Genomic DNA, 13,993 nt, shown 5'->3' with positions numbered 1-13,993 from the left:
AACAGTCATACATGACTGAAGCCACTTGGCATGCACACAAGCGGAAATACATGGAATTTCATTAGCAATATATGAAGTAAGCAATTTAGAACAAAGTCTCAGTTTTAGTCCTTTCGGCTCATAGACAAAAACCAAGTCATAATACCTAATGCTGATGAGGATGTATGCAATTGGCACTCTCATATTTTCCAGTGGCTGTGTAAATTTTTATAACTCTTTAGTAAAAATTTAACTTAGCAATAGGTTTTAAGGGCCATAAAAATATTTTTATCTTTTGAACTGGTAAATCCACGTTTACCAATCTATCCTGAAGACATAATTCTTGCTAAGAAATAAACTTTGTGCTGGAAAGTGTTTAACTCACAGTATTTATAATCACCGAAAACCTGAAATACAATAATGTGAGAATGATTATCACTGTTATTATGAAGTCTGTACTAACAAAGAAAATGGTTATAAAATATATTAAGGGAAAATAGTAGAAAATAAAATTGCTTATATATTTTTCAAATCCATTCACATATATGTAAGAAAAGAGGCAAAAATTATTTACTAAAATTCTAATAGTGATTATATTAATAGAAGTAGAAAGGGAAGAGCTAGATTTTTGCTATTTTCCTTTACTGTCTTTTTCAATGTAATTTTCCTTTTATAATGAAATTAACAAAAGAAATCTTCAGTGGCTCCCCACTTTGTTTAATAAGGTTAAATTTATGAGTGCCATCTCCTATTCAAGGTCCTCTTCAGTTCACCTCTGCTTTCACTCGAATCTTACTCCCTAGTTGCATCCCTCCCTTAACGTGTTCCCTCCCAGTGAGTCCAACAGTGGTACTCATTTTAAGTTTACTTAGTTGAGTAGACATTTTTTTTTCTTTTCGAACATTTCCTGACCCTCTCTCTGCGGGATGGAGATATATTTTAGGTGATGCAATGTGGAACTTTTAAGAAAAGTTCTCTTCCCATAAAAAGATTGTTTATGAAACCAGTAACCTATTTGATTTGGAAATAGAAAGCTCTGTACTAGTATCACTATCACTACATCAGTAATTTTTCTTTTTTTTGTGGGCAGAAGAGTAATTCATTTTATTTCCAAGGTACCATATATATCAAAATAGGAAGTAAAGTTGCTTCAATTCATCAGTTTAAAGGAGTTGAGGTACATTTCACATCTAGAATTTTGTTCTCTTATTTAATATTCATTCCATTAAAATTTTAAGAGGCAAAGCAAACAAACATTCAATATTGATTTTTCAATATAATAACTAGGTAAAGCTAATGACAGGATTATAAGAACTGAGGTACTATTTAGTGATGGATTTAAGAAACTTCTTTAGCATTTATAGTTATTCAATGCCTATAAATTCTGGGTATGAGAGGCCTTAACAAACAAGTACATTTTACATCTGCATCTGATAATGTGAAACAGTAAATAAATATTTATCACATTGAGGAAAGAGTCCAAACTTTGTGGCCTAATATGCAACTTAACCTATAATCTTCCATAGCAATATCCACAGTATTGGTAAGGTTGTTGGATTCCTAGGATACCCCTCTAAAGCCTATCTTTACATTGAGAATTATCTTATTACATTGAGAGTTCAGTAGGACAGTCTGAGAAAGTCCTGTATCCTAAAAGTTTAGTTGACATATAGAATGGTTTTCAGAATGGGTGATGAGAATATGAAGTCACACGCAACAGGACACCTTTACACACAAGACATGTCCAATGTGGATAACTGAGAAGAGCTGCTGTCATCCTGGAGAAAATAAAGTCACTACAAAAACAGTTCAGAGCTTTTGCACTTAAGCAGGACTCGAAGTTATGGGTAAAGAAATTTTTAAAAAATGAAGAAGAAAGATAACCACAAGGCCCTGCATGCTCACTCCATGTCTTAGGCAGTACATCAATTACTTAGAACACTTTAATTCTCGCAACTTCTGTGCCATGGAGGCAGAAAAATGCAATACGCCATGTAGGACTCCAGAAATGGGGGAGGCGCTATGACGGTAAAGAGTTTGATCTCTAGGTTCAAATATGTCTGGCCCTTATTATCCATACAACCTTGGGAAAATTAACTAGCTTCTCTTAAGCTTCCATTTTCTCATGTATAAGGAAAGAAGAAAAATGAAGGTATGGGTAAGTACTATTAAACTAGTAGTAGAAATGTTGGTCACTTACTCGTATCTGACTCTTTTTGATCCCACCAACTGCCCGCCAGTTTCCTCTGTCCATAGGATTCTCCAGGCAAGAATACTGGAGTGGATTGCCATTCCCTTCTCCAGAAGTTTTTTCTGATCCAGGGGTCAAACCCAGGTATCCTGCATTGCAGGCAGATTTTTTTGCCGTCTGAGCTATAGGGAAGTCCTTCATCTATAAAGAAAGAAGAAAAATGAAGATATTGGTAAGTATTGTTAAAGTTTCTTCCAAGCACATAATAGAGTTGTATTTCCTGTTTTCATTGTCGGTGGGTGATGCAATATGATTAGTTCTGGTTAAATGAGTTATGACCAGAAGCGAAGAAATAGTTTTGAGTCAAGGAAAGAGGAGACTGGCAGGCTATAGTCCACGGGATTGCAAAGAGTCGGACACAACTCTTTGTGACTTAGCGTGCACGCATGCAAGGCATTTAACTGTCAATGCAAGATCCCACAGAACTCTTTTTCCTCTGGCACCACAATGGCCACATTTGAGATGGGTTACTCTGCCAGAAAAGATCCTCAAGCAACCAGAATAAACAGAGCCCACCTGTCAATCTAAATTGGACGGGTAGCATGAGCAAGAAATAAATGTAGTTTTAAGCCACTAGGATTATGGGATTGCTTTATTACTGAAGTGTAACCTAGGCAATATAGATTGATAAAGGTAATTTTTATCTTATAGTGTCATGAAGGTTTAATAAAGTAGTATCAGAAGTATTTTTCACAGTGTCTAGCAAACAGTTCCCAGGTGGCTCTAGTGGTAAAGAACCTGCCTGCCAATGCAGGAGAACTAAGAGACACTGGTTCAATCCCTGGGTTGGGAAGATCCTCCGGAGGAGGAAATGGCAACCCACTCCAGTATTCTTGCCTGGAGAATCCCATGGACAGAGAAGCCTGGCAGGCTACAGCCCATTGGGGTCACAAGAAGTCAGACACTACTAAAGTGACTTAGCAACAGCAAACAGTAAATACTCAAAAAGTGACATCTATAAGATGATTATTATACATTATTATGTTTTATAAGTTAGAATACTGAGGTTGTAAAATCTTCTGTAATGTGCCTCAGGCCACACCGCTGTTGAGTGAAAGAGTTGCTTCTGTAACATGTACACCAAAGATCTGTTTCTTTCTAAAGTCATCTCACTCTCCTCTTGTCATCAAACCTGGCCAAAACAAATCCCTCTAATAATTATTATGTTTTTGTTCATACATGTGCCTTTTTTGTTATTGTTCTAAAACCCTCTTTCTGTTACACAAAAGTTTGACTTAACCTCTATTTCTTCCACAAAGTCAGTTGGAATCAACTTAATTGCAGACAGTCCATTGTACTTATTTGAAACATAATTTCATGTGATTTTATAAGACAACTGTGTATGGCATGGGGTATAAAGAAAGGAAACGGCATTTCCCAGAATCCCTTGTCAGTAGAATTCTGGTTAATTTCTTCTAAGGAGGCATTCCCATGAGCTTTGAAGGCAGAGGAGAAAACAACATACTTTGAGGATTTTAACTGCCTCATGGAAATGACTGAAAGCAAACAGATTGGATGTTAATCATGTTTTTACATTTGGAGGGAGTTTACTATAAACCTTGCCTCACACCACAGCAAAAGAATCAACAAACCACTACCATTACTACAAAAAAATATCAGGCCAAACTAAAGAAGTCTTTGCTGTGCAAGAGGTAAAACAATTCCTGAGACACCAAACTTCCACGAACAGGAGGCAAGATGTAGTTTAAGGAAGATACAATCACTGCACTCACTAACAGGGGAGTAATGACAAGGAGGAAATTCTAAAAGGTGAAGGCAGCTTTCAGAGAGAAAAAGGAAACGCAATTCCTCACAGAAAGTGCCTCCATGACTTCTGTGCACATGTATGTGTGTGTCCTGGAGTGCGAGTGAGACTGTTTAGTACAAACAGTACTGTTTGTACATGGGATGGATGTGTGTGGAGGGATGGACAATTTGTCTTTTAATTTCACAGTCTCAGAACAAGGAGAACCATGTCTAGACCTGACGGAGCATCGATGTGTCTCCTAGATATTTTGGAGATTGAGTTGGTTGTAATGACTGGCTGGTTCTTTGGATTTTCATCCATGCAGAAGGGCTGAGTGTGTTCTCTGCAGGGTAAGAGAAATGGGAAAAAAATGTATTTGGCAAACAGAAGGGCATGCTGTAGAAAGAACAATGTTATGCACTCATCAATTCCTAGTTCATCTTCCTTTTCCTGGGCACACTGGAAAACTACATTTACAGACTCCCACAAATGTTACTGAGTTCTGGAATGTGAGCAGAAGGGACAAGAGTTGCTTCTGTTGCTAAGGCAATTAAATATCTATGAACTCTGCACACACTTTTTTTTCTTTTTCACTCCTGAGATTAGAAGCCACCTTTTAGATGACATAGTTGAAAGATGGAAGCAGCCTGAGACCTGAATCACTGTTTGGACATTTCTACCTATAAATCCTCCTCCAGCTGCATTGGACTGTGACAGGAGTGAGAAATAAACTTTTTAAATGAAGTCATTAATATTATGGGGCTGTTACAAAAGTTGTCACTAGTGATTGTGATCGGACTGGTCATACTTACTTATTGAAGAGGACAAACCAGGGGATATTGGAACAAAAAGGTCAGTGAGATCTTTAGGGCTAATAAGCAATCATGGCAATCAGGTTAAGATTTGGTTGTTTGCCAAATACGACAGTAAACTCAAACATAGATCTGAGATCAGAAAACCGGTCCGGCATAGTGATGTCTTAATTTAGTTGCTAGTATATATGTCTGGGCTCCAGTTCCTTCAGGTAAGAAACAGAGTCTTTTCAACTTTGCATCCCAGGCACACAGTGCAGAAGAGATGAGATGAAATGTCCAAACAGAGCATGAGCTTCAGGCTGTTTCTCAAAGCAGAGCAGATATGCAAGAGGAGATCACTTTGGTTGCAGAAAGTTAGTGAGCAAGTATCTAGACCCAGACTTAGGAAGCTGGGTTCTCAGGACCAGTGAGACCAGGCCAGCTATGCTCTGCATGCCACAGCAGTGCTAATCAAGAGACATTTCACAGAGGTCCCTCCATTCCTTGGCCTGGGGTCACAACAGGTTATAACATCTGGTGGAAAGAGGCTAAGTATAGAAGTTACATTAGCCAAGTTATTAGATTAAGAGATTATGCAGGTACACCCAGATATACCGTATTTGTATTATCTTTTAAAATGACTATTTAACTTTGTATTATTTTTTACTTGATAACATATGTATGTGACTTAGCATGCATGCATATATATGTTTTAAAATATCATAAAACATAGGAGAATGCTATCTAAATAACTGAATCTATGGTTTTTCCTGTGGTCATGTATGGATGTGAGAGTTGGACTGTGAAGAAGGCTGAGCACTGAAGAATTGATGCTTTTGAACTGTGGTGTTGGAGAAGACTCTTGAGGGTCCCTTGGACTGCAAGGAGATCCAACCAGTCCATTCTGAAGGAGATCAGCCCTGGGATTTCTTTTGAAGGAATGATGCTAAAGCTGAAACTCCAGTACTCTGGGCACCTCAATGCGAAGAGTTGACTCATTGGAAAAGACTCTGATGCTGGGAGGGATTGGGGGCAGGAGGAGAATGGGACGATAGAGGATGAGATGGCTGGATGGCATCACGGACTCGATGGACGTGAGTCTGAGTGAACTCTGGGAGTTGGTGATGGACAAGGAGGCCTGGTGTGCTGCGATTCATGGGGTCGCAAAGAGTCGGACACGACTGAGTGACTGAACTGAACTGATATGTCATTAATCATAAAGAGATCCAGGAATTCTTCAAATAGATTAGTGATGATTTATGAAACTAAATAAAGAATATGCTTGCAAAAAATAAAAGATTCAATCATAGATATAACTAGTAATAAATGAACAAAGGTATTCACTTTTCAAAATTTTATACTACTTAGCACTGAAGAGACAGGTTTGCAAAGTGATTTCCCAAGATAATGAAGGAGGCAAAGAGAATTTTATTATCTAGCACCTATATAGGGAAGATGGAAAAATATAGAACACTTTCCATCTGGCGAAATAAACATATATCTGTATGTACAAGCATACGGGGGCAGACAAAGCAGATGGGAAATTACTAGATGAAAAGCTCTAAAGGAATAAATCAGGAAAAGAAACAAAGCCCAGAATCTTAAATTCCAGAAATAATTGTTTTTAGTGGTTACTGAACTCTTTCGACAGGAAAATGTACTAAATTTTACTAGATTTTTACAAGCACAAATTCTCTATAATCACACACACAAATGACACTGCTTTTATATGATAAAAATTTTTAAAACTGATTGATTTATTTGTTTTTAATTATTTTTTAAGGGTTCGCTATGTCCTGGCATTGTGAAAGTATTACCAAAATAAAAGGAAGGAAGAAAATTACATGATTCTAAAAGAATTCTCTAATGTAATAAAGGCACTCGACACATCAGAAGAGGCCATTAATAAGCAAAGCAAATGTATTTAAAAGAATTGGTCATTAAGCTTCAGTATCTCATCACAGAAAACGTATTTAAAATATATGTCTGTGGAGGAAAAAGTGATAAACATTAAGAAAAAAGATCTACCTTAAGAATAATAGATATAGAGTAAATAGTAGCAGAGGTTAATGAATCAGGGAAACAAATACAATAGAGAATCAGCAAAACTAAAAGCTGCAGAGTCTAAGAAAACAAACAAATTTCTAGCAATCCTAATCAAAAACAAACAAGAAAATGCCCCAAGATAATTGCAAAAACGAAAACAGACAAAGATTTTGTAAAGACTACAATAAATATTTTAAAAATAAGAGGAAACATTAAATTTTTTATGCTAATTAAAATAGACTATTTTCTAGAAAATATAACATCAAAAAATTAAAAATAGAACTACTATATGATCCAGCAATTCTACTTCTGGGTATATACCCTAAGAAAATAAAAACACTAATTTGAAAAGATACATGCACCTTAATGTTCATAGCAGCATTATTTACAATAGCCAAGACATGGAAACGACCTAAGAGCCCTTCACCAGATGAATGGATAAAGAAGGTGTGTGTACACACACACACGCACCTATAATGGCATACTATTCAACCATAATAAAGAATGAAATCTTGCCATTTGTAACAACATGGATGGACCTAAGAGTATTATGCTTAATTAAATAAGTCATACAGAGAAAGACAAATACTCTCTTATCGCTTGTATGTGGAATCTAAAAAATAAATGAATAAATACAACAAAACGGAAACAGACTCACAGATATGTAGAACAAACTAGTGGTTACTAGTGGGGAGAGGGAAGGGAGAGAAGAAAAGCTATGGATAGGGGATTAAGAGGTACAAACTACTACATATAAAAAAAATATACTACAAGGATATTTTGTTCAGCACAAGGAATATAGCCAACATTTTATAACTTTATGGATGGAATACAATCTATACAACTTTTGAATTACTATATTATGTACCTGGAGGTAATATAATATTAGAAATCAACTATATTTTAATAAAAAACTAATAATTAAGAATTAACAAAAACATGAATAGGACTACAAGCCCAAAATAAATTGAATAAGCAGCTAAAAAAACAACTTGCCAAACAAATTTAAAAAGCAAAACAAAATTAAAAACAGATAAATCAGTAAACCTCACTAGACCCAGACATGTTTATAGATATATTCTATCAAATAATGAAGGCACTGATAACCCTCATCTTAAATTGTTTCACAGAATAGAAAAAATTCTCCTCAGTCCATTTGATTAGGCTAGCACAACCTTTATACCAAAAATTGAAGAAACAAAACATTTTATTAACTTAGATGTAAAAATACTAAGTAAAATATCAGTTTTCCAAAACTTTCAAGGTATTTAAAAACATGTATCAAGGTCAGGTTCAGAATTGGTTTATTCCACTGAGGCACTGTTGCTTTAAGATTAGAAAATCTATGAATATAGCTCTCCATAACAAACGAATATGGGAGAAAAACCAGGCAATGATTGTAACCGATGTGAAGGAACATTTGCTAAAATTTAACATTCACTCAAAATAAAATTCTTAGCCAAACATGTTTATAAAACATACCTACAAAGCACTGAAAGCAAACATCATAAACCTAATGACTGTATGTATGAAGAGAAACACATGAAAACATACGGACACTAATTACTTCCATGTGAAACAAAAAACAAGAAGCAAATAATTTACATGTTCATTTTCAAGATTTTATCAGAGGTCTGCTATGTGCCTGGTATTGTGAAAGAATGACCCCCGTCCCTCACCTCCCCAAAACAAAAGGAAAAATGCCATGATAATATATAAAAATCAAATGTAGAAACTTTCCCTTAGGAAGCAATGCAAGAAGCATTTCTATTTAACCTTATACTGGCAGTCCTGGAACACAGCACAAGAGAAGAGAAATTAAATGATAAGAGGCTTGAAAGGGAATAAACCATTCTCATTATTTCCAGATGATATGATTGTCTACAAAGGAAGTCAAAGAGAATTGCTCAACAAAATATTAGAACTAATAAAAATTTGACAAGATTTTCAGATATAAAGTCAACAATAAAAATCAGTTTCAACACTAAACATCAGCAACAAAGTTTGAAGACATCAGCAACAAAGTTTGAAGATATAATAAGTACTCCATTTATAATATCTACAAAAAGGAGATCTAGAATAAAAATTATAACTTGGGGAATAGTTAGAAGAAAATTATAATTTTTTTAAAATCAAAGACATTAAAGAGGATCTGAGTAAATAGAAAGTTACGTGATGGTCATGGATAGAACACCATGTTCATGAGATTAATTCACTTTAAATTCTAAATAAAATTTCTCATAAAACTTGACAATATTTAATTGCAAAAGCAAAGGACCACGAATGGTAAAAATAATTTTCAAGAAGAAAAAGTTGAAGAAATATATACTACCAGATATCACTAATTAAGACATTGGGGGTAATGAAATAAAAGAAACACATAGAAAAAGCAACAAATAATACAGTACAGAAACAGACATAAAAACATTTGACATATAATGGAAGATGAAACTGTTGAACAAATACACTGAGTTGACTGATTTTCATCTATAAAATGAGGATCTTACTTTATGCTATACACAAAATTCAATTTCAAATGAACTAAGACCTATATATATGCAAAGCAAACTTTAAAACTTTTGGAAAATAATAAAAAAGATTTTTGAACTGACCTCAAAGTAGGTGAGGATTTCTTAAACAAGATGTAAAAAAGCACAAAACTCCAAAACTGATGAATCTAAGTCCACTGAAATAAAAAGCTTTCAAACATTAAACGACACTATATTCAATATGGAAAAAAAAAACCCAGAAAATTGGGTGGAAGTATCTGGAATACATATAACTGACAATAGATAGCAAACTCTCATAAATCATTAAGAAAAAATTAAAACAACCAAATAGCAAAATTTGCATTGGTAGGAGAAACAGCACATAGATTAATAATCAAAAATATGATCAAAGTTTAATAAACATATGAAAACATAAACACATGAAAAACACACTGCCCATGTGGTAGACTATATCACAGTGAAGGTACAAATTAACTCAGAAATCTCAGTGGTGTAACAAACCAGAGGTTTAAGTCATGACACAGATCCAATGCAAGTAGACAGGCAGCTCCGTAGACGTATGTTCCACTGTCTAGTTAATGTGCTATGATGCTAAGTCGCTTTAGTCGTGTCTGACCCTGTGCGACCCCGTAGACGGCAGCCCACCAGGCTCCCTCATCCCTGGGATTCTCCAGGCAAGAACACTGGAGTGGGGTGCCATTTCCTTCTCCAATGCATGAAAGTGAAAAGTGAAAGTGAAGGCGCTCAGTCATGTCCAACTCTGTGCGACCCCATAGACGGCAGCCCACCAGGCTCTCCCATCCATGGGATTTTGCAGGCAAGAGTACTGGAGTGGGGTGCCATTGCCTTCTCCAATGTGCTATGAAAAAGGGCTGAAAAAGCCTTTGAGAGTTGTCATACTGCTCGCAGCCTACTGTCAAAAGTAGTTGGCTGGCCTCACCTACCTGCAGTGGGGCTGGGAAATGGAGAAACACAGGATATTCAGTGAAAAATAATTGTCTCTGTGATGACAAGAAATTAGAGAAACTCCAACTAAGGCAATAGCAAGTTGTTTCCTACACTCATTTGATTGGGGGAGACGACCACAAGAACTCTGATATTACCAAGGATTTGAGAGAATGTGAAAAATGGAAACAGTCACACACAGCCGCTGAACATGCAAACTGGCCCATTTTAAGAGCATTTGTAATACCTGGACAAAGATGTACCTACATATGATCCTATTTCTATAGGTGCAAAAGGTATCATGTTAAAATTACTCACTTAAAATGGATCTGTAATAGCAAAATACTGGAAGTCATCTAAATATTGGAGACAACCCAAATAGAAAAATCCAGAATATCTAAGTAAACTGCATTATATATTCTTACTGAAAGTGAATATTGATAGGACACATTTTATTGAACAGGAAAAAGAAAACTGCAAAAGGTGATAGACTACCTTTTAATATACAATTGTAAAACCTACAAAATTATGATATCTATTATATATACATACAGGCATTCAATTAATCTATAATAATGTGTTGAAATTGTAAACAATTTCAAAACAGGGAGGAGAGATGGTATGTTAGGGTATATTAATCATAAAACAATTTTTATCTTTAATTCTATTATAGGTCATAAAACCTAAAAAATAAAAGTGTTTAAAAATTACTCTTTGGTTAACATTTATCAAGTAAGGCTTTTTATATTAATGATAATTAGAAGCAGTTTCAAAATTTCAGAATAGTTGAATATGGTATGACAATATATGAAATGTTATGATTATTAGATAACATATATATATATTAACTATAGTGTCTGGCATTGATCAGTATTAGCAATCATCACTATTACTGCTACTACTACTATTACTTTTATTAAATAAGCACACAAGCTAAGCTGATACATGGAAACACATACTGAAACAACATTCAGTGGAAAAGCAGAATACTAATTAGAATGTTTTATAAATTAAAGCAACCACAAAATACATTCACGTCCATTAACAATGACTTTAAAATAACTTTGAATCTTGGTAAAATTAAATGTTTATTAAATGACTTAATTTGTAAATTTAATTATACTGTCACTAAAATTTCCCAAAATTCTACATTATTCTAAGTTTCTAGTTTACTTTGCTAATAGGCATAGGCATTTAAAAAATTATTTAAGAAACTACAAATGTGACAACTGGTTTCCTTTTGAATAAAATCTCCTTCATAAATGATGCATGATCCCTGAAGTCATTAACCTCTGAAAATAAAAATAATTTAACAGTTGCTTCTACTACATAACTGTTTACTTGATAACTGCACTATTTTTTATCACACATTTTATAGTTAATATGACTTGGTTTACTAAAAGAAACATTTATAAAAGCACTAGGAGAATTTAGTGACTAAAACTATTATGTGCTTGTAATTCTAGTTTTACCAACTGAGCTATCAGGGAATCAGAAAGGAAACAGGTTATCTTGTATTTTATACCTTCCCCCAGCACTGAATTAATTGGACAGTCCTTCTTATACAATGGCCTGAACTTTTTTTTAACCAAGGTCAACAAGAACATAGCAAGTTAAGTGGGAAGTCTAGGTCATACACCAAGGAGAGAGAGAAGAAAGAGTTTTTTTTTCCCCTCAGTTCCTGGATCCTCTTCAGGGTTTATACTGTGACCAATGAATATGAGCTATGAGGCTTATTTAGAGCCACTGGCATTTGTATTAGGCAGAAGAAGATTTTGTCTCTTCTCCTCGAATCATGATCATACTAGGTTACAGAAAGCTATGTTTACGTTTTACACCTCTTTAAAAATCTGTTTAATGTTCCCTTCTATTCATCTATTCCAGTTACTTGTTTGCATATGTAGTCTATCCAGTATGGGGCATGAAGTGGTTATATGAGCATGTCCTTGAACTAACAGGGCTGGTGATCATTGCTCATCCAGGAAGTATCATGGCACTGTGTAATGAAGGTATCATTTATTTTTTCCAGCAGACTCAGGTCAAGAAGAGGTTTTCCTAAGTAAGGGAGAGAAATACAATCCTCCCCATTGCCTAAGAGCAGAGACAACAGCTAGCAGAGGGAACACAGATGGGGACAGATGGCTTAGACTAGAGAGACATCTCCAGAGCCAATGGGACACATGCCATTTCTGGATTACCATTTTACATCTCCAGCCATATAGGGATCAGAAATATTTAGCTGTCCAAGGCACATACAGCTGTAACTAGAGCTGTCTGAGAAAGACCGCTATGGAGGCCAAATGAAGTAACATTAGTACCGAGGATACACATCATTCTCACAGCTCCCTAAGTCATTCTAGAAAGGACATACCATCCACATTTTGTTTTTTATATCAACTACATTTTGAAGGTGTTTTCAGCTTCAGCTTTCAAAGATCAACTGCTGGAAAAAAGATCTTTAATACAATCTGGGTGAAACAGTTAGTGCCTTATAATCTTGTGTAGCTCACATGCTCTGCCTCATTTCTGGGGATTTGAAACTACAAGGAGTTTAATCACGTCTAAAGTAAGCAACGCTAAGCAAAGATTAGCGTGCTCATGTAAATTTAAACTTGCTCATGTAAGACCACAAAAAAGCTAAAGTCACAAACTGCAGATTAACCAATGAAGCAATTTCTCTATTTAATTAGCTTGGTCATGAACAATACAGTGAGACTCACAGAGGATAATCAATGCATATTAACTACTGATTCTCTATATGCCTGAAATATTCCAAACTGGATTAATTTCATAAGAATAAAAGAATCCCTTCAAACAATTTTTATGACAGGTTTCAAGATTATCTTAGTTGAAAGTGATTCATCTAAGGTCTCTTCACCTACAAGTAGGTATACCAATAAAAATGAAGATAACGAGCAAATGTTACCTAAAAATGTTTCTCAAATCCTATATTTTTCAATGCATTTGTTTTGGTGAGCATATTTTTGACAGTAAACAAGATTTCTTCTAGAGAACTGAAGTTATGTAAGTTTGTATAGAAAATATATTAATGAAAAAGATTTTTAAAATAGTCTGATCTGGAAAGAAAAGCATAAAAATTAAAACAATTTTCCAGAAAAAAAGGTGGAAAAAGTTTCATAAGAAACATTTTTTAAAATTAAAAAAAAATAACTGTAGACTCTTACTGTAAGATGCTAAGTAATGACTCACACTTAACTTGATTTGCCTTTAAAATTAAAGTCAAAATCATTTTTATAATAACGTGCAATTAAAACTGAAGACAAGAAAATTGCAAAATGGTGAAAAATCAAGAAAATCTAAATAAATGGGGAGGTACACACTTAGAAAAAAAATAATAATAAATAAAATAAAATTTTGCCCACAATGTACTCAAGAAAATTTGGAGAAAATTTTGTCTTAGAATTGGAGAAAACCAAAAGGTAGCTCTATAAATATCACAGGACTTCCTTGGTGATCCAGTGGTTAAGAATTCTCCTGCCAATGCAGGGGACACAGGTTTGATCCTTAGTCTGGGAAGATTCCACATGCCTCAGGGTAACTAAGCCCGTGCACCACACACCACAGCTGCTGAACCTGTGTACAACTACTGAAGCCCATGTGTTCTAGAGCCTGGGCTCTGAAACAAGCCACTGCGGTGAGAAGCCTGTGGACCACAACTAGAGAGTAGACTCCGCTCACCACAACTAGAGAAACGCTGTGC

The 13,993-nt window shown here is 35.0% G+C and overlaps 1 protein-coding gene across 4 annotated transcripts in view; it reads right to left on the bottom strand.

Moving 5' to 3' along the window:
• Positions 1-13,993, bottom strand: part of FAM13A (family with sequence similarity 13 member A) — a 313,318-nt gene that overhangs the window by 153,812 nt on the left and 145,513 nt on the right. For all 4 annotated transcript variants that reach the window (XM_052641719.1, XM_052641721.1, XM_052641720.1 and 1 more), the window contains exon 7: positions 2,180-2,371. In XM_052641719.1, coding sequence (XP_052497679.1) covers positions 2,180-2,371 — 192 coding nt within the window. The remainder of the gene's footprint in view (positions 1-2,179; positions 2,372-13,993) is intronic.

Source organism: Budorcas taxicolor, chromosome 6, assembly GCF_023091745.1.
Source record: "Budorcas taxicolor isolate Tak-1 chromosome 6, Takin1.1, whole genome shotgun sequence".
NCBI lineage: Eukaryota > Metazoa > Chordata > Mammalia > Artiodactyla > Bovidae > Budorcas > Budorcas taxicolor.
The sequence above is the reverse complement of the archived record's forward strand: the minus strand, read 5'-3'. Positions and strand labels throughout refer to the sequence as shown.